This window comes from Sminthopsis crassicaudata, chromosome 2, assembly GCF_048593235.1.
Source record: "Sminthopsis crassicaudata isolate SCR6 chromosome 2, ASM4859323v1, whole genome shotgun sequence".
In the NCBI taxonomy this organism is placed as follows: domain Eukaryota; kingdom Metazoa; phylum Chordata; class Mammalia; order Dasyuromorphia; family Dasyuridae; genus Sminthopsis; species Sminthopsis crassicaudata.
Genome location: NC_133618.1, coordinates 586,374,585 through 586,400,510, shown reverse-complemented (window position 1 = coordinate 586,400,510; position 25,926 = coordinate 586,374,585). Strand labels below are relative to the sequence as shown.

At 32.6% G+C, this 25,926-nt stretch overlaps 2 protein-coding genes across 13 annotated transcripts in view; one reads left to right on the top strand and one right to left on the bottom strand.

Moving 5' to 3' along the window:
* BBIP1 (BBSome interacting protein 1) overlaps positions 1 to 13,897 on the top strand; it is a 30,265-nt gene extending 16,368 nt beyond the window's left edge. For 4 of the 5 annotated variants that reach the window (XM_074295588.1, XM_074295587.1, XM_074295592.1 and 1 more), the window contains 2 exons: positions 10,432 to 10,513; positions 12,100 to 13,897. In XM_074295588.1, the coding sequence (XP_074151689.1) occupies positions 10,468 to 10,513; positions 12,100 to 12,266 (213 nt within the window). In that variant the 5' untranslated portion in view covers positions 10,432 to 10,467 and the 3' untranslated portion in view covers positions 12,267 to 13,897. Of the gene's footprint in view, positions 1 to 1,289; positions 1,467 to 10,431; positions 10,514 to 12,099 lie in introns of all 5 variants that reach the window. The other variant, XM_074295591.1, reaches the window with a different exon arrangement.
* The window catches only part of PDCD4 (programmed cell death 4), a 48,381-nt gene continuing 36,352 nt past the window's right edge, over positions 13,898 to 25,926 (bottom strand). For all 8 annotated transcript variants that reach the window (XM_074295582.1, XM_074295584.1, XM_074295583.1 and 5 more), the window contains 8 exons: positions 24,733 to 24,846; positions 23,355 to 23,576; positions 21,332 to 21,429; positions 20,504 to 20,618; positions 17,293 to 17,400; positions 16,932 to 17,042; positions 16,117 to 16,256; positions 13,898 to 14,595 (listed from right to left, as the gene is read on the bottom strand). In XM_074295582.1, the coding sequence (XP_074151683.1) occupies positions 14,535 to 14,595; positions 16,117 to 16,256; positions 16,932 to 17,042; positions 17,293 to 17,400; positions 20,504 to 20,618; positions 21,332 to 21,429; positions 23,355 to 23,576; positions 24,733 to 24,846 (969 nt within the window). In that variant the 3' untranslated portion in view covers positions 13,898 to 14,534. The remainder of the gene's footprint in view (positions 14,596 to 16,116; positions 16,257 to 16,931; positions 17,043 to 17,292; positions 17,401 to 20,503; positions 20,619 to 21,331; positions 21,430 to 23,354; positions 23,577 to 24,732; positions 24,847 to 25,926) is intronic.

The window sequence follows — 25,926 nt, the reverse complement described above, 5'->3', positions numbered from 1 at the left end:
GCTGGATAGTGGCCAAAACCAGGCTTCTCCTTCAAGGGAGTTTGATGCTGTTCTACTGCTGGGCCTGCTTGGCTGCTCCTTCTTGCCATAGAGTCCAGGACCTTACTCTGTATCTGAGGTCTTTTCCCTTTCCTGCTGGGCTCAGGCTGGAGGGCCTACTCCCACATTCAACTTTCACAACAAACTTTGGATGTAGAGATTATTCAGGATGTGTTTTTCCTAGGGCTTTTCTCCTACAACTAGACTTAGGCAAATAGAACCATTTCGGAAGCCACATGGAACTTCTTAGGACTGCTTTCTTACAAGTTGGGCTCTTGTAGCCATTAGCCATGGGTTCAGGCTTCACTGATGGCCCTGGGCTGGTTGTAAGATGCTAACATAATATTAGACCTACCTGATTTCTTGAAATATGGTATCTAGAATTTTTTTTTTTTAATCATGATTTTCAAGTAGTACGATAGTTTCTAAATTCTCTCCTCTTAATCTATTTTCCAGGTCATTTTATAAATCTTGCACTAAGGTGTTAACTCTTGATTCAAATCTGCCTTCTAAAACTCTTCTAATTCTTTTTTCAAGCACCCTTATTTCATTTGTGATATGGTTTGTGGTTTTTTGGTTTTACTTTTTAACTTTTGTTCATTTCTTGTGGTAATTCTAGTTTAGTCTATGTTTTGCTTTGAGGTTTTGTTTGTATATGGTTTTGAATTATTTCCTTATTCTGGAACTTTGTCTCAAGCATCCTTGGAACTATAACAGTACTTTTTATGGGAATCTTTTTTTGTTACTGTTTACTTATTCTTTTATTTTCTGAATTGGTACTTTGTATTAGGGTCACACTCTTGTACTTCCACAGGGGGTATCTTGGCCTTGCATGATACTATTTTGTATTCCCTTAGGGTCTTACTTTCTCCAAATATTGAGTGCTTTTATTCTTCAGGGATCTCAGGGGAGGCTCAGGCCAACTTTCAGTGTGCCCTCAAAATCAAGGCAAAAATCTGATTGCTATCCCTTTGGTCTGTACTTTTCAAGCTCCTAACCCCAATTTGGGTCTGAGTAATAGGCTATGCTCTGATTGGAGCTCCAGTAGACTGCTACTGGCCCCAGCCTCTTTCAACTATTTGGAAGATTACTGACTCAGAGCAACAGAAATGCAAACTTCCCTATGGTGTATGCTCTATACTTTAGTCACTGAAGTTCAGGCCTTATCTGAATACCTTACTTGACTAGTGAATCAGTGACATATAGTACTATTTACTCCTGTCTCTTCCTGTTCTTTTCTTTACATATAGCTTCAAGCCAGACTGTGCTGGCTTTGCTAGATGGGCAGCTCTTTATTTTCCTGGAACAAAACTGCAGATCAGCCTCATTGCCCAACGTTCTAAGTCTACATTAGGTCCACCACCCAACTGGAGTCAGAGCTATAGAGCTGGCAACCAGCTCCTGTTCTTTCTTCCTGCACAGTTAAGGCAAGTACTTGCTGGATCTATATCTATCCTTGCTTTGAAATACACAAGCAGGCCATATCTTACTTGGGCTCCTGCCTGTGTCCTCTGTGTATGTGCAAACCAGCTCTGAAGTTAGAAAAACACAACTGTTTTCTGGTTCCTATTCCTATTCCTTAGGCTGGAAAAAAAATAATGTATTTTCTCCTTTTATTTCAAACTTACTCACACCCTCTACATCTTTTACCCTCTCCTCTCACCACTCTCACTACTTTAACACTCTTAGATTTTGGAGGGAGTAGTTGTGGGGAAAACTAGACTATGTTGTATACTCCTGCTCCATCATCTTAATCTCCTCTAATAGTAGACATTTAATAGATATTTTTAAGAGCTTATTAGTATATGTGCTGGGTTGAAACAGTATTGTTTAAGAATAGCTCTTCGTAGACTAGGAGTGATTTTACTCAACAAAATTAATAAGAGACCTACGTACTTCAATAGAGAGATTATAAAAGGAAAATCAAATAAAAGACTGCTTATAAAATCAGAAATTCTACGTAACTTTAATTAGAGGAATAAGGACCCCTAAAGACTATAGACTGAAACAGTAATTCCATAATACACAAATCTTTTCTACTTAGGTTGTTTTTCCAAGACTTACCATGTTATTTGCCATTTTATTGATAATCATTTGAAATAACACTTCTCAAAGTTAAATCATTTAAGTCAGATAGCTGGTTAATAGCACAAACAGAACTGCTTTCTAAAAACTATGTCAAGTTCAAAGATTGTACCCCAAATATAACTTTTGGAAGTTTTGAACTTCATATAATTTGTTTTATCACAAAATAAATATCTGTATGCCATGAAAAATGGATTTTCCTGGCATCAAATATTTTGGCATAAATTTTTAAAAATTTTTAAAAATCTTTTGAATTAACCCCTATGTCTTCAGCATGTTACATATTAAGCGTCCCCTCTAGAACTACATGTGGATCTAACTCCATTATGCCATAACATCTCATTTCAATCTTCATATTAATACAATTTCCCATAATAACCCTATCAGAGAACAATTATAAAACCACAAAACAAACCAAAAAAAAAAATTGTCTCATTACCCAGACAAAAGCAAACAAATCAGATTAGGCTGAATTTTGATAAAACTAACTATATTTATAAATCATGCCATCTCTTACATGTGACATTTTAGGCTTGTGAACAAGCCTTTGCTATGGTATTATGCTGGTGGTATAAAGATACCTAGGAGCTTACATTTTTTTGGGAGAGATAGACAATGCATCTGCAAGTTTAAAGAGAAGAAATACAAAATAAATATAGGTTGATTAGGGAGAGATAGTATTAGCAGAAGCAGTGAAAGACTTCATGTAAAGAGCAGTGCCTAAGCTGAGACTTGAAGTAATGGATTCTGCAGATTGCAATGCTAAACAAGAACATTCCAGGCATGGGAAAGAGTGCCTCTGCACAATCAGGAAAAGGAGAAGCAATTGTTAGGACCCAACAATAAGACCATTTTGACTAGAATAAAAAATTAAGAAAAGAAGAGCAGATGTTAATAAAATATACTAATGCTAGAAAGAGAAATAGGAGCTAGGTTATATGGATTTTAACTACCAAAGAAGAATTTCTTTGATCCTAGAGCATATTACAGCCCCTGAAGTTTGAGTAAGGTAACAGCATGGGCAAATCTGCAATCTCCTTTGTGATATCAACTTTCTGGTTTGTTTGGTTTTATGTGTTGGTTTGTTGATTTTCCAAAAGGACATTGGATTTGGTTTTGAATTCAGAAGACCAGGTTCAAATCTTAGTTTTACCACATACTTCTTATGTGACATTGGATAAATCACTTCTCTAGGCCTCAGTTTGAGGAGCTAAATGATTTCTAACTCTTATTCATGATCTTACTTTAGTGAACTTATTCTTATCCATCCACCTTCTTAACCATTGTCATGATAAGCAATAGCTTCTATCAGTGAGACAACTAACCAGAGCAAGGTATACAGTATATATTCCTAGAATGGAATGAAAGCTAAATTGGCTAGGAGAGAAATCAAACTTATTAATTGGCCAGCAGGACCACGTGCTACTGAGTTAACTAGCTTTAGGCAGATGTCACTAAGAAAATAAGTACCAAAATCACACATAATTTGTTATTTCTGGTGATTTAATCTAAAGTAGGTTTTTAAGTAAATTACCATTATTTTATTACGACAGTGATTGTTTAAGTTGTCATTTCTTATGACCAATTGACTTATTTTGTTTACAAGTTACACACTCACTTGGGGGGAAAAAAAAGAAAAACATGACTCTCTCTTTTCCACAAATTCAGAAACAATTTGGAAAGGGAATGGAGTACAATAAAATAAAATAATTAAGCAAAAACAAAAAAAGGAGAGAAGCCATGCACTTAAAGCTAATTACACTTGACTAGTGCTAAAAGGCAAGGGGCCAAAGTCCAAGTGATTTTTAACCATTATCAGGATTTGAAGATGTGAAAAGAAAAGGTGATGGATGCTATTCCTCTGTGTGCCATATAGCTAAGAAAACATTTATTAGCCCTTCTCTTGCCTAAAAGATACCTGATCTTCTCAAAAGCCAAGCAAATTGTATGGGTAGAATGCCCAACTTGAAGTCAGATCTAGATTCTAATCCAACACTTCTGACTAGTTGCATTACCATGAGCAAGTTATATAATCCCTCCAAACTTTAGATTTGTAAAATGGTAATAGTAATATGTATAGTACCTACCTTTAAGAAATTGTTATAGAACACAAAGTGAGAAAAAAATCTTAAAGAACTATAGAAATGGCAGGTGGTGGTGATGGTAGCAGCCAAGAAGGGAGTATTTCATTATGCTTGACCTCCTCTCAGATCTCGGTGATATTTCATTTAAAGCACTCGAAATTTACAAATGTGTAAAGAACAGTAATTATTTCTCTTTTGCCATAAACTTGCTATATGCCTTAGCCTAATTATTTACCCTTTCTGATCCTCTTCAACTAGAAAAAGATGTCAGCTGCAAAGAAAGAACATATTTACAATCCATTTGTGGAAGAGAAAGAAAATATTAGAACTTCTACATATAGTTTTTATCTAAAAATTTTTTTAAGAAATTGAGCTCTATGCAGATTGATATTCTTACTTGATTTGTGTGTTACATGGTCACATATCGTATTATGATATATAAGCTATCCTGAGAGAAGAATGAGAACTTCACAGAGCAGAATGTCAATAGTGGTGCCCTCATTTATTTGTTCACATTTGGTAATTTGTGATATATTGCACTTTCTATGTTTTTGGTCAGATGGATTTATAGATTATATTATCTAATTTTAACTAAACTAATCCTCACCAGACATTCATGTAGATTTTACAGGATTCCTTTAAAGAAACCTTAAATTAATTATAATGTTAGTAATTTAAGTACAAACAATAAGATGGTTGAGCTGTTTTCTGACCCTGGTACTAAACCTATATCAACTATATTACCAGGTTTTACACACACATTTACAAATTGTATGTACTACTGTATTAACATGTGATATATATTTTAAAATACTAAATAAATTTAAAAGAATGAAATGAAATAACTAAAATCAATTACAAAAGTTTGTAAATCTCTGATCTAAGAGATTTCTTTAATCTTAAGCCCCTCCTAGATCTAGCATTTTCTGCTTTTAAGAGGTCTGCTAATTTACACAGCTGCTCCCTGTATTTAGTGAAGAAAATCTCTGCTTTCTTTGTTCTACTTCTTTTCTCAGTAGTTTTTTTTTTTTTTTTTTTTTTTTTTTTACCAATATAGTAGCTCTGCTACTTCCCTATTGCCCACTATGCTTCTTTCTTAAAGACAAATAGACTTAATGAAAAACAAAAGGCATGTTCACTTTGTAAAAAGTATGAGATCTCAGTTTTTGTTTAAGGCTGACCTTACAGAGAAAACAATCTTTACAAATATTCTGTATGGAATGTGGTAATGTATTTAAAAAAAAAGAAGAAGAAGAAGAAGAAGGCATCAGGCATAGAAATGATTAAAGTTATACTTTTTATTTTCTGTTACTCTTATATAAATGTATTTAAAAGCTTTTATTTGTTCAGTATCTGGCAAGTATATTAATAAGCAGACATTTCTCTTTCATATGGGATTAAAATCACAAAGGATTGTGTGCCTCTTATCTGAGGACCAGTATCAGCTTATGAATTTTAGAGCCACAGTTAATCTTGAAGCATTCTATAAAGTATTAGAGAATTGTGATTTGAGTAATGAATAAAGTATCCATTTCAGTGAGATCTTAAATCTCTTTTTTAAGTATGGGAATGGAGGAATGTTTACTTATTTTTAAGTCCCAGAATACTCCATCTGACTTTTGCTTGGTGCCTCATTATAACTATCTGGACCCCATTATTGTTTTCTGAAAAACAATTTTTTTTTTTTTTAATGAGGGGAGAGGAGGGAAAGAGGATATATTATTTATATAGTGCCTTAAAGTAAATGTTCCACTTTAGGCACCAGACAGTTACAACAGTTTGGCGCTTTTGTGCATTTAACATTGGATTTATCCCATCTATTTTCGAATTTCTATATTTTGCCATTCAAGAGTATTTTCCATTAAAAAAAGTCCCTTCATATAACATTATCCCATGAGTTGAGTGACATCATGCATGATCAACTGTACATTTCCAGAACTTTGGAGCCAAACAAATGGAATTAGCTCCATATCTTGAAGTTACTGTAGAACTATAGCCAAGGAGCAAGGACCTATGGAAGCATAACTATGTCCTCAATAAGAAACTGTCAAATTATTGTTTAAGAGTTCCTTGAGCATAATGGTAGCTTAATACATGCTTGCTTATTGAATTGGAGAGTATTAAGTTTCTGAGTAGCCAACATGGCTACTATGCCCATAGAGCAGTTTCAGAGGAGCTGCATGACAAAAGCTCATTACCTTGGATAATCTGGAGAGAAGGTGAAAGGATTTCTTTCTGTTCTAGCAAGAGAGTGCTTTTGGTCTTGTTCCCCTAAAGTCAAAAAGGAGAAATGTTGTTTGTTGGTAACATTTATGTTTACCTAAATTATCTCCCTCTTTTAACTTATAAAACTACTCAATATCAGGAATGATTTTTTTTTCCCATTGATAGAAACATGATGGCAAATTGTACAGTATGACTTACTGAAAATGAAGAAAATACATACTTTACAAAAAGCAGCTACGTGGGAGATAGTCTGACTATACTGTACAAAGTACATGGCCTTAGATCTACTCATATTAAAGAAATTTTGTATTGGGTTGGAAAAGATCTATGAGGCCATCTAGTCCAGCCTACCCCCAATTCTACTAAAAAGTCATCAAGCCTTTACATAAAAATCTCCAGTGATGGAGCGCCTATTCACTCCTTTCTGAAGCAGCCCTTTTCACTTGTGAATACTATAGATTGTTAGAAAATTCTTCATAGTAACAAGCTCAGATCTGTCTCTTGTGCAACTTCCACTGATTGTATTTGTTTTACTTGGTTCTAAATGGACAATCTCTTCTATTTGGCAACCTTCAAATACTTGAAAATAGTAAGGTATCTTTACTCCAGTATAATTTTCCCTGGTTCCCTCAACCAATCCTTTTTTGATCCAATCTCCAGTCCCCTGATCATTCTGGTCACCACCTTCTACATGCTATCTGTTTTGGCAATAACTTTCCTAAGTAGTAGCCAGAATTGAATATAATATGTCACATAGATATATCCTGTATAGTCTGACTAGATCAGAGGAGAGCAGAACTATCATTTTCCTCATTCTGGATACTTTGCCTCTTTTAATTCAACCTAACATAACATTTGCTGTGTGTGTGTGTGTGTGTGTGTGTTTTTCACTGTTTCACTGCTAATTCTGTTCACTAAAATCTTTATATTTTCTATGTTTCCATACAAGTTTTTTTTCTTTAACTTTTGTTTGTTTTGGTTACATTTCATCTTACTAGATTAACTGTATCATACTCTCAAACTTTAAGAATTTTAAATCTGTCATTCATGAACATGGATAGGCATGTTCTTTTTAAGGAGTTAAGAGTCTAGAAGACAAGATAGGTAACTAATCATATAGTTAAAATAATTACAACCATGCAAAAAAGGAAATATGTTAAAGGTTTTAGCATCAGAAAAGTAAACTGAGGAATTAGAAAATAACTGCAGAATAGAGTGAACATCTTGGAACAATGCATCTATTGGTCTTAACAAAAGAAAATAAAGTCATTCCCACAGTATTTTCAGGTTTATCTTCACATATGAAAAGTCACGGATACCTTAATCAATTAGGGTCTTTAATTACTAAGAACAGCAATATAGAGTAAAATCACAAATATTAATTTTGGCATTTTGTCCATTGGGTATTATGGAAACGGACACGGAAAGTAGTAGAAAAAATGTATTTTATGTAAAAGAACCAATTTTTCCAAACATTCTAGTAGCCTTGTGCAAAAAATGTTTAGCCATTCATGAAAATAGGACTTTAATTAGGAAGACAGACATTTCTGTTATACATTGTATTTGGAAGCCTTTACAGAGATACAAGATGAAAAATAAGAGTCATTTGAGAGGAATGACAAGGACAGTTTGATTGTACTATAAGAGGAATAATGGATGAAAAGGTAAAGTGGATCCAGGTTGTGAAATTGGATCCAGGTTGTAAAGGGCTTTAAAAGCTAAAGTTTGCATTTGGTCCTAAAGGCAACTGTCACTCATTAGTTTTATTAAGAAAGCTTGTGACATGATGAGACTTGCACCTTGAGGAATAATTACTTCTGACAATTCTTGGAGAACAGATTGGAGAGGATAAAAGTTCTTAGGCAAGGGGATCAACTAGAACATTATTGCAGTTTAGGCTACAGGTAAGGAGCTACATACAAAAGATGTGGAGATAGAAATGACAAAATTGAACAACTTTTTGGGTTTGTGGATAAAAGACAGTAAAGAGTCTAATAAACTATCTAGATTAAGATGATACAACGCTAACCTCAACAGAAGTCTGTTAGGACAGAAAAGAGGTGGATGAATGATTCGCTTTGGGACACATTTAATTAAGAGATACCAAGGGAATAGCCCATTTGAAATATCCATTAGGCAGATGGAAATAGAAAGCTAGCATTTATGTAGGACCTACAACGTTTGATAGGCTGGTCTGTTAAATACTTTATAATTTCATTTGAGATTCACAACCTAGGTGCTATTAACCCCATTTTACAGTTGAGGAAACTGAGATAAACAGAAATTGAGTGGACTTGCCCAGGGTACAAAGCTATTAAGTGTCTGAAACTAGATTTGAACTTAGGTCTTTCCGATTCCAGCCCCAGCAACTCTTATCCATTATACCATCTAGCTGCCTCAAAGATACATGGATTTGTAAGCCACCTTCAGAGAGATAATTAAATCCACATTGGAGCAGATGAGTCCACCAAGTGAGATTATAGAGAATAAGAAAGCATAGGACAGAGTCCTGCAGTATATTCACACTTAGGGGGTATGAACATGTGGGAAGGTATATGTTATTCACCCAGCAGCTTGTGGCTGAATTTCTAAAATAGGTGCTGAAGACCCAGAGAAGAAACACTGGGAGGGGAATGAAAATTGTTAGCACTAATATCTGTCTGCCCAGGTTGCATGTACCTTCGGATTCTAATGTTTATTGTGCAACAAGAAAATGATATTCGCACACATGTATTGTACCTAGACTATATTGTAACACATGTAAAATGTATGGTATTGCCTGTCGTCGGGGGGAGGGAATAGAGGGAGGGAGGGTAAATTGGAAAAATGAATACAAGGGATAATATTATAAAAAATATATATATATATAATAAAAAAAAAATAAAAAAATAAAAAAAAATAAAATAAAAAATAAAAAAAATAAAATAAAATAGGTGCTGAAGAAATAGTTTTTGTTCTGGGAATGGAAATTGTATGGCCCTGGCACAGAAGGGGTATGAGTAGGAAAGAAAATCAAAAGGACTAGGAACAGGTTCACTTGGTTATAGCTAACAGGTGAGTGGAGAGCACAGGCTCTAGCAGAAACCAAACAATCCTAATAGCCATTTTAAAAATCACATCTTTAACGTATTCCTGTTGTGAAGTTGAATAGTAATGTTGCATCAGTACAATTAAGCCTCAAGAAAAGGGTGGAGCTTTCTGGTGAGACCTTTGTGTACAAAAAGTTACCTTCAGACTGAGGTTTATATCAGCCTTGTCAAAGATCTTTGTAATGCTCGTGATTGTATGTATTAGTCTGGTTCAATTAACATGCCTTTTTAATGATGTCTGATTAAAGCAAATTAGCTTAAAAGAATTTTATCTTACCACATTTACACATATTTTTGTATGCCTTAAAAGTGAAAATAATCTTTTAACCACGCTTAACATTCTTCCTTCAAAATTTTGATCGTATAGCCAGTAGAAATGTGTTTGTTTTTCCTTGTCATAGGGCAAGACCAATTTTACAAGATGGATGATTGTTTGTCCCCAGATATAAACATATCAGGATGTTTGTCATCATTCATTTCTCTTCACCAAAATATTCTCTCTTAGCTCTCCTACTTTAAATCTCTAACCATATCAGAGATGCTGTTAAGATGGAACTGTAGCAATTATTTGTCTTCCATTTTCTGGAATTTGGTGATACTTTAGAATCACCTTTACTTTCAAATTTAAGATCTGGGGCTTAAATATGCTACCTTGTAATCATTCACAAATAACTTTCTCTCTGAGGCAGATGCAAAATCTGTGTAGTCAATCTTTCATTTTTAATTGAAAGTTTTCATTGATACAAGATATTGTATAAGGAATGATAGATTTTAGGAATTGGAACTTTCAGTATAACTTTGCCACAGAGTAGGCCTCAACTTTGAGATTTTGACTTGATGACCTCTGAAATATGCTTTGTGAACTTGTTCCCAGGAAAATAACATTAATGTTTTTGCTCTATTCAAAGGAAAAATAAAATACAACATACAACAATTCTGATAAAATGGCAGAAGTGAAGTCAATGTTCCGGGAAGTCCTTCCCAAACAAGGTAATAACATCATTACCTCCCATCAGTTACTTATTGGCCCTTACAAAGTCATAGGTGTTTTTTTTTTTTTAAATAAGCACTCTACATTGATATTCTTCTAGTTTTCTGACCATATGATTTGTTTCCCACAACTGTTATTACAAAGTTTGCCCTACTTGCATTATTTATCTGGGACTTGTCTATCTATAAAATTATTGGTCTGATTCTCCAGGACCCTCTCTAGTCATAAATCCTATGATCATAAAATCTTTACAACATTTTTAAACTATGTATCCAAGTCCTATGATCTATATACATTGCTTCTAATAAATAGGTGGATATGTGTCATGTCTCCTGACTCCTTTAACTCTGAAGTCAGCAATCTTTAAAGGCACAAAGCATTTTTTTTGTTGTTGTACAAATGTGGCTTACTATGTAGAGGACTGTCTTTGGGAGTCTGGAATACAGTTCAAGTTTTTACATGTATTTTGTGACCTTAGGAAAAGTCATTTAACTTCTCAGTACAGCTTTTATAAGTTTGGGGGTGGGGGGGAAGGAGGGAAGATTTCAATTCCCTTTATTATGCTGCTAGTTTTAAACCTTTGGATATCCTTTAATGAGAGAAATAGGGATAGAGACTAGATTCAATTCACTGAATGTAAAATTTGAATTAAAGTTCCTCCTTGAATGCCAAAACTGTCTTTTCTATTTATCTAACAAATGTGGGTGTGGGTGTGTGTGTATGTAAAGCTAATACTTCATTCATTCATTGTATAGGGAACTCCCTTACCATCTATATAAATTGGTGGCAACTTTGCAATTTTTGTCTTGTCAGTTGCCTGTTCTAGAACAAGCTGAGTGACTTGTCCAGGAAGATACCTGTGTGTCAGAGGCAAGACTTTAATCCAGGTCTTCTGGGTTGGAAAATTTTTTGCTCTTATCATACTGCTTCTGATTCAAATTTCCTGATTCAAATGGAATGCAGTATTTTTAAATTTGATTCTATAAAGATATACTAAATACAACTAAAGATCCAAAGTGATTTTGCAAGGAAGACTTTCTCATTTTAGATTATCATCCAGGTATACATATCCTAATCTCTGGATAGCCTCTTTAACTAAAAATCTAATGGAGTTTTCCTGCCTGAAACAAAAGGAACTAACTTGTTCAGGTCTGCTAGCTAGAGTAGCCCAAGGCCTAACTCCAAGTCAGCACTGCATTTATCTACTGTAGCATCCTGCTTCACAAGCCTAGATTTTCACTTGTCACAAAGGTTAATAAAGAATAGGGACTTTTGACTCTCCCAAATCAATAACTAGTTTTGCACTTCTCTATTCTGGAAGAGTTTCATCTCTATGGGTGCTGATCTCAACCATGCCACTACATATCAGCAAAAATCAAACCAGACTTCACATAAAACACTTGCCCACTGGTGATCCTTAATCATTTAACTAGACCATAGGGAATTCCAAAGCCTCATCATACTTATGTATTGTGAAAATGCTGTGGGGCAGCTTCACTGCCAAACTCAGTTTTAAGTACAAAGCCAAAAAGTTCCACTACTTTGCTCTATAGTCTATTAATGTTTATTTCTTCTTTAAACTTAGGACAGTTGTCTGTGGAAGATGTGGCCACCATGGTGCTGTGCAAACCCAAACTTTTGCCACTAAAATCTCTGACTCTTGAAAAATTAGAGAAAATGCAGCAAACAGCACAAGAAACTATTCGCCAACAGGAAATGGCAGAAAAGGAACAGCACCAAACAAACCAATGAATAAAATTTATTCATCAATTTTGTTACTTTCATTTGATAGAGTTTTTCAAAGTAATTCACATTTGTTAACTAAACCTGTAATTTTTATTAAAGTCAAATCAACATGGTGATTAAGCTTTTATAATTCTTCTTAGAGACTATGGTTCAACTTATACTTTGGCCATATTTTATTTTAATGTTTGTTCTGTGTTAGGAGTTCCTGGAATTAAGTTCTGCCACAAAATTGCGATTTATCTAAATGTTATTTAACATTCCTGTTTTTTATTAATTTTAGAGCCCCAGCAACCCATAAAATGTGTAATTTCATGAAAACTCTATACATTGGTCTTTTGCATGCTAGATCAAGACTAAAAAGTTTATTTTTTAAGTGGCTGTTTTTTGAGTGTGCATATTTGTTTTTCAATGGAGTATTGGGGAAAGAAAAGAAATATTTCAAACAGAATTATAAAGATACATAAGTACACATCTATACACACATTATGTACACGAACACACACACATATATATGTATATTTTTAAATGCATTAAAATCACATGAAAATAAGCTTTTTCTTTTTTTAAGGATTCATGTAGGAATCTGAAGCAGAGGGAAAACCTGAATTAGTTTTGTGAAACAATTCATAATAGATTTGTTTATAAAAACCACCTATATTTTTACACAATATTTTTCAACAGAAATTATGGCCAATATTTCTTGGCCAAGAGGAACAAAATAAATGTAACAATATTCTGAACAATAAAAGGCTATCTGACTTTTTTTTTTAATACATATGTCTTAGCATGCTTTAGACTTTACCACCCACATTTTAGTAGTCATCTTTACAAATTTTCAATTCTAACACAGTAATGGTAGAAAACGGAAATGGGGAATTCTATTTTTTTTTTTCTTTTTAAATCATTAGTCTAACTACACAGTAGTTTTTTAAAGTGAATAAGAAATTAAAATATGCTACAGATAGCCTAAGAACAAGCTGTTACTCAGTTCTAAGCTAATGAAGAAGTAACTCCATAATTTATATCAATAAAAAAATTAAGAGTTCTGAATATATGGAGTTCAACTTGGTACAGAATAATTTAAAGTAGGCCTTTACGCCTTGCTACATAATTGGACTGAGTCTGAAATTACACAATGGGCAAGCAGTACTTTCAACAAAGATTAAAAAATAACACCTATAATACACTTGGCTTTTGTTATTTAACAAAGCTAATGCTATATTTCTATTATTGCAACTTAAGAACTCCAATATTCTGAATTATATTCTCATGCAAATTTATAAATACGTGCTTTATCTACTCCTAGGTCAAAATTAAAATGTTAGTCAGACACGGTTTCCAATGTAGTTTCCTACATTTGCTCTTTTCTCCAACAAAAGCAGCACATCATTATGTGATGAGAACATACTGTTTGCTTTTAATCATTCACACATTTTTAATTATTTGTTAATCACAACGATAAAAGTTTTTATATAACTGCTAAGTTTGTTAATTTTGGAAAGCTGATTATTTCAGACTTTGAAATTCATTTAGTACATTAAAAACGTCATATGCACAGTTTGAGTCTTTAAGATGTTTTTAAATGATAACTTATTGGAAGGTCTCTAAATAAATTTATCTTAATAAAGACGCAAAAATACTGCTTCACAAATTTTATTTTGTAATACATTCTTCCAGAACCTGGTTCATTTTTCCAGTTTTGTAGAAAAATAGATGTTCCAGCCACCATTTACTGAACTGTCTAGTCTTTAAGACCAATCAATATGTTCCCTGGAAAGATGAATAAATCTTATGACTAACCCATTTTTCTTAAAATTCTTTAAAACAAAGAAATAACCTTTTTGTTCTCCCAAAGCACAGTATTTCAACAGCAGCAGCCAACATGGGGTTTCAGCAGCTTAACTTTACCCCCTATATAAAGCTTTGTATAAACCAGTGATTTTACTACAAAAACACTGTCCTTGAAAGAAAGGAGTGGCAGTCAGACATCAATGCAAAACTTGGAATGATTAGGTCATAAACATGGCACTTATAAAAGGGTAGCTTATTTGAATATACCACTTCAGAGTGGTTATTGTTCTGTTCCCTCAACTTTTATACCCACAAAAAAAAAAAAGAAAACTCTTAAAAAAAAAAATCCACCTTGAATGTAAGTTTATAAAACTATATCAGAAATGCCTTGTACCCAAAACAAGTGCTTAAAAAAAACTGCTAAGCAACTCTTACAATTCAGATATATTTTTATAACATCTAAGGCTGCAAGAGTTCTTATATTCAGTAGCTCTCTGGCTTAAGACGACCTCCATCTCCTTCACTTACAAAGCGCTTTCTGCCCCTGCAAAAAACAAAACAAAAAAAAAAAAACCACACAATCACAAAATTAAATATGAATTCTGATTATAGCATTTCTATATATCTAAGACAGCAAAAGAACTCCATCTTTTGGCATATACTACTTTTTAATAAGAGGACAAAGGGAATCATTTTTCTAGCAATTTCCTTTAAAAATTTTTATGTTCAAATTTTTTATTTAAACTGACACTAAATTTCATTTTCATAATATATAAATGGAAAGGTTATAATAATTTTTATGGAATTAAGTATTTGCAGCCTAAGAAAGATAGCTTTCTTATGGACCAATTAAAAACATACTAGTTACCCTGAGAATCAGGGTGGGGAATCCAGAAAGTCAAACTTCATATGTACAGATAAATTTGCTTTTTGCTAAATCACCTCTAGAACAGAAAAGGCCAACAGAAATATTGAAAGTAAAGTTCAAAATGAAGAAATCAGCAGTAGTTTAAAAGGGATGTGGATGAGACAGTTCACTTTTTTTCCTTTGACATACCCCAGGAATAGAGACTGCTGATTACATATAAAAGTATAAGAAAGTTAGTGTACACTCACTAAAAGTTGATAGTACGAAAAGGCTGCTACTAATAATACAACATGTGACTAGATTTGGCAAGAATTCTGCAACTTTCCAATCCCAAATTTTTATGAATGTGAAGAAAAAGCTGTGATACATCAACCAACATTTAGTATTAAAAGGTTAACAATTGAAGTTTTACTGGATTCTGTAAAAATCAAACCACTGAATTTAGCCTAGACTCCTTTCTTTACTCTTCCCCCTCTCGCCATTGCCCATATCACCAATTAGGATTTCTTCCCAACCTAAAATTAGGGGGAATATGATCTGGATATGCAGCAGGAAGATTTCTAGTATTCTCCAGGATTTAAGTGTTTAAAATGTTCCGTTTATCTTAGAAAATACTCAGATCTTTAAAAGAACTTAGATAAAAATTAAGTAAAAAAATGTTCTCAACTTATGCTCCCTCTAAAAGTTTGATGATTATCTGACACAAAAGCCAACATCTTATAATAAATCCAAAACACACTTTACTTCTAATTGGAACTGATCCAACCACACTTAATTTCAAATACTTATTTGCAGCAATGAATTAAGTTGCTTTCTGTCATTAGGGTACCACTGGCTATCTTTACCCAAAAGCAATAAAGAAAAAATTTGCTCACTTTAGGAACATATGAAAAAAAAAGCCACTCAAGAGTCTTGATTCTTAAAAGCACTAAATGAAGCAAAGCACTATCAATTAGAACTGATAAAGCCTAATCAGATGCATTCTCCACAGGCTTTCATAGCATTAAAATAAAATTCCTCTTAAGACAAAGGATAATTTCAACCCTTTTATGACCTCAGAGGGCATACAGTTGTACCCTTGAGGAGGTGGCATAGAATTACAACCTTACCAAGATTATAGTCTTTCTTAGCCTCCTAGAATATATATTGCAGCTAATACTTACACATTACATAAAGGAAAGAAGCAATTCAAAATACCTTGAAGGACAAAGATCTCTGAGTGGTTTGGAAATTATTCCAGCTTGAAAACATTCTTCTACAAATCTCTCAAGCACAGAATATGAATGTGGGACATCCAGGTTAATGTCTGGTATTTCACTATAAATTCTTTCATAACCCTGAAACAAATATGATTTAATCATTACCTATAGAAATATTAGTCTAATACTAGGCAATACAACCCACCAGCAATCATCAAATAGTATTTAAGGGCAAATGCTCATTATTTAAACTGATATAATATGCTCCTTGGAAAATAACAGAAAATAGGTTTCTTTTTAAAAATACTTCCATCAAATTCATGCTATTTTCAATTGAGACTTGTATACTGAGATCAGATAAAAGTCAATGAAAATGGATACTTTTAAAATAATAGATAATATTATGTTAGTTAAGTAATGCTTCCCATTCACCCTATTGTTTTCCAGAGACTTGAAATTTTTACTACCTGAATAATAGAAAGCAACAGAAATTAAAACATTAGTCAAATTATTTCAGTAATACATAAAACATAAAGGAAAAGTGTATAAGATTAGGAAGATTTTTAATAATAATAAAATGTTTAATGTATTACCTATAGACAACACAATTCTTTATCTTAAGAGACAAATTATTTTAGATTAACAGAGTCTATATCTAAATAACTACACAAGAGGTAAATTGAGCCTTCATCAACTGTCCATAATTACAGTCAACATCCCAATCATAAAGACAAAAGAGCCTTACTATTAGCATAACTAGCACTAGAACTCTTAAAGGTGATAAAAAATCTTTTAAGACAACAGAATACTTACTCTCTTCATTTGGTCCACAGTAATGGTAGAAGATTTCCAAAGGGATTTTAGTAAATCCAATACCATTTTAAATGTGCTTTCTCCAGTTGATTCCAGAACCATCACAACTGCCTAAAAGAAGTGCCGAAGTTTAATCAATAATTTGAATTAGAAAGAAATCTTATGAATTTTTCACAAAAACCCTTTTCCCATCATCTACATGAGAAGTACACATTGTCCTCAGTATTAAACAAGAATTAGAAAACAATTCTTCTTTCTAATTACTGTTGTTAGAAAATATACAAATTAATAAAGAGAAAATAATGTCAACATTGTCTAAAAAGCTTAATACTTATATCTTGAAATTTCATATTAGTCTTACTTCATACACAAGTTCATGGTGAAAATGAGGTACTTCTAGTTCTTTAAGGCAATGTTCAGCTTCAGATATATCTCCGGAAAGTAAATATTCTTTCAGCAGCATGTCAATCTGTTAGATTTAAAAATCATCAGCTATGTTACTTTTTTTTTCTAAAAATTGACTTTGCCTACAGTCCTTTTTTTAAATGGTATTTACTCCATAATATAGCAATCCAAATCAAATAAGAACAAGTAAGGTTTCTATATGGGTGAAATTTGAATAGAATTTTTTTTTTTACAATAAAAAAAGCCTGCCAAATCTAATAAAAGAGGTGTGGGAAATGGAATATAACTATGCAGTGACTTGGTGATTTGAAAAAGCCATCAATATTTAATTAAATAAAATATTTTACAATTTTAAAAAAGACATCTATTTCATTGTATATTAGTTATCAAATAACACTAAGTGTTTGTTACAATTGCTGTTTTGGTGGTCTTCATCTTTTATGGGGGTGTTATGTTTAGCGAGTGTAGATATGTGTATGTACTCAGAAAAAAATTATAAACCACCACTAGAGGGCATTAAGCTAGCTGCAGTCTGACATAATGTAGTTGGCACTGAAATCTTTCACTAGTAAAAATAAATACTAACTACAGTATACTCACAGCCATGAAGAAAACGAAGTATTTGCAATGCATTAATAGGTAATATTTCCATATAGCTTTTTTCCACTTAAATGATGATGATGCAATACATCTACAACTGCCAAATGACCAACCAACAGAATGTATTGTAGGCAACTCAAACCAAAACAGAACTCATTATTTTTCTCCTAAAATCTACCCTTGTTCTGAACTTACAGGTTTTTATTTAGAGCACCACCATTTATTTATCCAGGAAATGAGGTTTGTAATCTCAATACTACACTCAAGTCATTCTCCCAAATCAGTTGTCAATTCTTGTTGTTTATACTCCACAATATATGTACTAGAATCTGTCCCCTTCTCAAAAGTTTATGCAGCCATCATGAGACTACTGAAAAGCCTCTTAATGGGTCTTTTGGCTTAAAGTCTCTCTTTACTCTAATTCCTCCTCCAAACAGCTGTCAAACAATTTTCCTAAATAAAAAGTCTGACCATGCCCCTAAGTCAAATAAACAGAAAAGGAGGAGAAATAAACAATGACTCCCTATCATCTAGAGTATAAAGTATAAACTTTGGCTTTTAAAGATCTTGCAAACCTGGCCCCAATCTAACTTTGCAACATTGTTATACATTACTTCCTTCAGGTACATCAAAATGGCCACCTTGCTATTCCTATTATAACATTTCCAATCTCCACTCCACACTGCACAAAATGGCCCCAATTCCTAGAATACATTCTCTCACCTCACCTTCACTGCTTTAAAGGCGAAACAGCCTTTCTTTATTGGTAATTTCAGTAGGGGTTAGCAGGAAGCAAGAGCAACAGAGTGCAAGAGCAAGTGTATGTGCACATGCCTGTGTTTCTCTCTTCATCTCTATGGATTCAAATCACCTTCACCTTTAAAAAAAAAAACCCTTGTTTCGTTCACTCGTTCATCTCAGCTTCACCTTCAAGATGATCTTCCAGATCTACTCACCCAATAGTTTGCTATTGTCCCTCCCTCCCCCTCCTACCTTTTCAGTTTTAATTGCACATGAAAGTTCCCAAAACGAAGAGACTTTCTGTATTTATATGAACAATGCCTGCAAAGCACTTAGTAGGTATTTTAATAAACACCTGTTCAATTGATGTGCTGGTAGTAACTAACAATTCATCAAATTGAAACTTTAGAGGTTGAGAAGAATAGAAATGACAAAGAGACTTAAGAATTTAGGAGGCAACTCCTGAAGCTCTTCTTGGATCTTTGTAAAATGTCATCTGTAAAGCCTAAAATAAAGTACTACAAACTCTATATACAACCAGATTCAAGTCCCTTAACTGTTTTTCTTTGTTAAAATAGAATACTCACTTCCCCAAGAACTGAAGGGATAAGATGGGGAATAATCCCAAAAATGAATGACATAAAACAAAAGATATCAATAGAATTTTTTAAATTGGGCATGAATGCTGTTAATACCTTTACAATTTCCCTACTTCACACAGTTGTTCTAAGAATCAAAAGCATAATTTGCACAAAGCTCTTTACAAACCTAAAAGATACCTAAAATATACATATGTGTTTATATTAATATAATACATGTATGTTGTGAGTGTGTGTATAGATAGATAGATATGGGTATAACATATTTTATATATAAATGCCATTGTAAAGGGCTGGAACTCTGAAAAGGTGTACTTGAATCAAGGACAGCATAGTGCTTATTATAGTTAAGTACCTACTCAGTGTGAAATAATGATTCTCTATGTAATGGTTGCACATGTTCAGTGTGCTGCAGTGATGTAATCATACTGAGATATTTAAGGGAGTCTTAGACACAGAAGAACTCTCTCAGCCACAGACACAGAGAAGACTCCAGATTCCAGACTCCAGATTCCATCTTTGATCAATCTCATGGTGGCCCTCCTGCCTCCTTTATTCATCCACTAAGACCAAGGATTCAGGCTGATCCCAACGTCCTCCAGAGATCTAGCTGACATTATATGGCATTATCTTTCAAGAAGTTCTCCTACAATTTGTTATAAAAGCACCTGACTATAAAGTTATAGATTTGTTATCTTTAATGACACAGGCCACTCTCCAAAGCTTCCCATCTAAAGGAAGTTATATAATGAACTGCCCCATATGAAAAGTATTGTGTTATTAAATACAACTGTTTGTTACTAGAAACTGAAATGAAAAGAAGAAAAATAAACAAAATTTAATCTAATGTGAAGAGCCAATGCCATACAAGTCACAAACACTATATTTTATGAGTGAAAAAGCAATGCTTTAAGTATCCAATAGCCCTGTTATGTCAAAACACATTTCTTTGCATGTAATCCACACTTAAATTGGATTATACAATTCAGATTTTGAGTTCAATGGCAAAAAATTATTTTGCTATAATAAAATTACAATCCTATTTAAGTCAAATTTTCTAAAGACAAAACAAAAAGATACAAAACTAACTACAAACATAAAAAATTCTAAGCACTAATCAAGGGCTAATCATATGTGAAACTTAAATAAAATGTCCTCCCAATAGGACCAATTTAAAGTACAAATACTTATTACAGTAACTTCAGACAATACTCAACATTCTATTACCTCTTTAACAAGATGATTGACTGATTGTTGTCCACCTCCAGAGCCCCATACACTATCTTTACGTTTTCCACCTTTTGTCATGCTCAGAAGCACTGTAGCCCTGTCCAGAGCAGCTCTTTAAAAAAAAAAAAAAAAAAAAAAAGTGATTAAGACAATTCATAAAATATGAAATTTTTCAAATTTAAACAGTCCTATGACAGTGAAAGGAACATTATGAAACAGATGAATATAGAAAATACATTTGTATTTTACAACTCTTGATTTTCATGCTGTTTTTCAATTTTATAGATATCACGCTTAGAAAAAAAAAAAGCTATATGATAAAAAGAATAAAAGATTATATTACAAAATAAAGTCATGTTCTAACCAAAACAAGCAAAATTCGTAATTTTAAGTAACTATGCAAAAAGGAACATTTTTTTTTCTCATTGTTGGAGGCCATTTCATTCTAAGATTAAGCAATTTCAGATATACAGGGAATGTCTTGGTCCAAACTAGAGTTTCAATTTTATTTAAGAGAAGCTCAAACATAATATAACAGTTCCTATGTATCCCTTCTCACTTGATATTAATTGGATAAAAAAAAAAGTATGTTGGACTCTACATCAAAAAAGTGGATATAACTCATATCTATATTAAAATAAAAATTTTAAGTAAAACTTTTTAAATTTCACCTTAGTGGTTTCAATGAATTGGTAAAAAATATAATAGCACAGTCTTCTGACAATGTCCATAATTTATTATTAATTGACATTTTAGTGAAAATTCAAATGGGCTTTCCACTGTAGTTTAAATTCTAAATAAGAAAACTAATGAGAGCTTACTTACCGAGCTTGAACACAATCTACAGTTCCTTTGTAGCTATCAATGTAGGTATTGCATAAAATTCCATCTCCAACAGCTCTAGCAATAAACTGCCCCACCAACTATAATGGAAAAAAAGAACTAGATAAAAATTTATCAAATAAGCATTTGTTCATCAAAAGCAATATCTAAATTATTAAATTTTAAAAAGATATTTCTCAATTATACAATGAGTGATCAAAACACACGCCATTCTCATCCTTAAGAGATCAAACAAAATTTCAAGTTAAGATAGCCAACAGTAATTTCTTGTTGAAATAAAGAAACAGACATAGAGAAAAGATTTAAAAAGCAAAGCAAGCACATACTTGTGAATAAACTTAGTTATTATCTTTTAAAAAAAAATAAAAAACAACATAGGAGAATGATTCCAGCCTCTCCTGTCTCCTCTAGCAGTTTTCCCTTATAATCATTCACTCTGGAATGATTCTATTAGCTTTTTCATTGCTCTCTACAAATAACCTCTAACCTTAAAAATAATAAATCACTTCACTCAATCATCTCTTCAAACTATCAACCTACATTTCTCTTCCCTTCCACTGTCAAATTCTCAAAATATGCTAACCAGCCATAATCCTTCTCTTAATTACTCTTACACAGAATTTGAATTGAAGGGACCCCAAAAGCCATCTACTTAATCCAACCTACATGCATTACAATTTATTTGGCAAATAATACTCATCTTCCTCTCAGACCTCCAAGAGAAAGAATAATTGCTTCTTGAGACAGCCTTTCCACTAATGAACAATTCTGACTTGTTAATCCCATGTAATGTGGCTTCCAAATGTATCCTTCAACTGGAACTGTTCTCTAGAGTTACCAATGATCTTTTGTTAAATTCAATGGTCTTAAGCTTCAACCTTCTTGACCTCTCTGCAATACTTGTTTCTACTCTTCCTCTCTGTTTTCCTGGCATTGCTTTCATGGTTCACTTGCTACTTCTCAAGCTACTCTTCAGTCTTTTTTCAGAACCATACAGTCATTTATAAGACCTCTAGGGCTAGAAGTCAGAGACCATCCAGGTCCATCCCCAACTTTTACTGTTTATTATTAAACGAAGGTTTTGGAAAGCAAGTGACTTGCCCAAGGTCACAAAGCTTTTAAATGGTGGTTGATATGGCAAAAAATGGGCAGGGAAGGGGGGAACACATGCCCAACCCACTGGAGAATGAAGTACCTAAACATAATGGCATATTAATGCATGGTTCTTTAAATTTCAGTCCAGACCTCTAATTTCATTAACATATGAAACTCCCTGTGAGACAATCCTCTTTAACAAAGCTGATTGCCATCTCCCTAACAAAATCTAGTGAGTTGCTGGATAAGGGAAGTTATTAGAAGTTTAGCAATTTATCTAGTATCACAGAACCAAACCCAAAGTTAGCTCTTCAACCATAATACCAAATTTATCTCTTATACAAAAAATTTTAAATATTAAGAATTAAAAAATATATATGAAGTAATAAGGCTAAATCAAAAAAGTATGGATAATTACTATAAAAAGTAACAATATCAACAAAATCTAAATAAATGGAATGAAAAAACAGATATAAGCAAACTTATTGCTGTTTTAATAACTATATCTTAAATTTTTAAATTGAGAATTTAGCTTTTATCCAATTTTTTTAAATCGTACTTAAATTTTTGCTGCAGAACCCAGGTCATCTTTAACTCCAAGGCTAGCTCTCCATCCATAATACCAAATTTATCTTATACAAGAAATTTAAAATATTGAGAATTAAAAATTTTATATGAAGAAAATGATATAACAAAGTAATAAAACTTATTGCACAAGCCAGTTGTATTACTTTAAATGTATTATGCCACTCCAGTGAATAATTTGTCAAGTGAGTTTACTTTTTAGCTAAACCTAAAATTCACAACCTAAAATTTTGGTTAAACCATGTAGCAGTTCAATAAGATGACATGAACAGTATGCATGACATAAACAATATTTATGTTACTATAACACAAGAAACATACAAACCTGTGGTGCTCTGGGAGTATCTAATGCTAATTCAGGTAGTTCTTTAAGCAATTTATCAAATGATTTTTCTACATCATTTGTGCTGACAACTGTCCCACAAAGGTCAGAAAGAAGCTTAGATGTCATTTCTCTATGACTGGCCTTTCCCTCCAAGGCCAATGACACTGCTAACACTGGTACTCCACTTTTCATCTCACCAAGATTTAAATCTCTTAGCATTTCCTAAAACAGAAAAAGTATTATATATTCTATAAAGTCATAAAATATTCCATATTTTAAAATCAAGCTTTAAAAACAAAGCAATTCTTAAGTATAGAACAAAATTCTGACTCAATGACTAATTTTACCTAGTGAACATATTTTTCCAATATCTATTCTATATCCATTAATCAAGTTTTTTTGAAATTTTAATGAAAACTCAGTAGTAAACATTCCTATACTTGCTGAAGCATCTGAAGTGCATTTACAAAAACTGCAAAATAAGTGTTCTGATGTCTTCTAAACTCAAGATAATATTAGCTTTCTCTCTATTTAGATATATCTATTGAATCAGCAGTAACCAAGTTTATGTTACATTTTTAGACACTTTTATACTGTACATGCCCTTCCTCCAAAGTTTCCTTTCAATTGAAAAATAATTTAGATCATAAAGTTCAAAAAAATGCTTCTTTGAGGGATGAAGTGGGAAAACAAACTATATATTCTATTAAAAAAAGAAAAGTCTATCTGATAGAACAATTTATTTTTTAAGGTTGGTTTAAAAGATAATTTTTCTTAATTTTGTCATGCTATGAATGATGGCTATATTAAAACCACAGACTACTAAATTCTGAAAACTGTTTTACATTTGAAATATTTTTCTTTACATCATAAAAGCCAAGCAATGAAAATTTTTTTAAAAGTCCAGCAACAGGTTTAAATTACTATTTCAAGGACTTATTTTCAGGACAAGATGATATAACATTCAGCTGCAAATAACAGTTTTGGTGAAGACAGTTATTAAAAAATTGTCTGGTCATGTAATAGCAAACTTTTATGTAATTCCAAGCCCTCAACTAGTCAGACCAATAAGAGCAAGGGAAATGTAAATGAATATGTATATGAATGTATATGAATACAAAGTCTACTCTTCAAACTGTGAGTTATTTCACAATATGAATGTTTCCCTCTATGAATACTGCTCTAAACTTACCATGTAGCTTCATGAATAGCTGATGCTAAAAAAAAAATACACTGCTTAGTGTCCCAAGGATAAAGCAAGATAATATATGTGAATAACAATAAACTATAACACACTATTTAAATGTAAGAAAATGTTATTTCATAATCTGATGCTCCCTAATATTAAATAAGTTATATATGTAAATTTTAAACATACTGCAACTTCATTAGTATCTCCATGTTCAAAATATTCTTGTATAATTGGTGTTAAAGTCTTCTCAAATGCTCTTTCATCCAAAGGCAGAACTACTGTTTCATACACACAGTTTTCCTGGGGGAAAAAAAAAAGTTGCACATGCCTTGAATCCAAACAAAATATACATATCATCAAATTTATACTACTTGACTAAAAAATACAACAGGTCAATAATTATTCCAATTTGGGATAAAATAAGCAGTTTAATACACCAGCATTATAGTGGGGGGAAAAAAACAGGATTTGGAATCAGAGTACTTGTATTTCAAATCTTAGTTGTCACTTTCTATCTAGGACAAGCCACTTCATTTCTATGTCTCAGCTCTTTTTCATCTATAAAATCAGAGGCACTGGCCTACAGGACCTCCTTTTCCATCTCTGAATATAGGATCCTACAACTCTATTTTAATGGACTCCAAAAAGTAGATTGTTCGGATGTCTTTTTTTCCAAAAGTCTTATCTAGAGTTAAAATTATTAGCCATTATTAGGCAATCCTCAGACACCATAAAGACAAAATTAAGGCAATATAGCTACTGTTTTCATTATAAAATCTTTCTTAAAAAAAACAATAAGTGGAAAAGGACCAGAGTTTGCAAAATGATTAAAGACTTTAAAACTCTATATCATAAGCATCATTTTCAGATCTCCAATTGTGCAGATGGTACTAGGAGGCTTTTGTGTGTTTCAAGGTGTGGTTCAAATCTGAGATTCAGAAAGAAACTAAACTAACTCAAAAAAAAAAAATTAGTTTCTGAGTTAAATTATACATTAAGAAAAAACTTACTTCCCCTTTTTGGACTGGTTTAAGTTTGAACCACAAATTTTTCAGAGACTATGTTTACTGAGAAGACTGTAGTAAAATTAAAGGAACAAGCCAGAAGTTCTTGTTCCTGCATAACCTTTAAGTGTATTTTTTTACTGTCTTAAAATTATTTGCATTTCTAGTCAATTTTAGTACAGACAGTAAAATCACAAAATCTACCATTTACCATCTACTTATTTTAACTTCCTTTTTTTTTTTTTTTAATTTAAAAGGATCAGTTGCTTTCCAGGAATATGACATACAGTCCAAGGTAATATGAAGACTATTAGGCTCGAGTCAGGGGACTGTTTTAGTCTCACCCACCAATTCCAAGCACTAACTGATTAGTGGT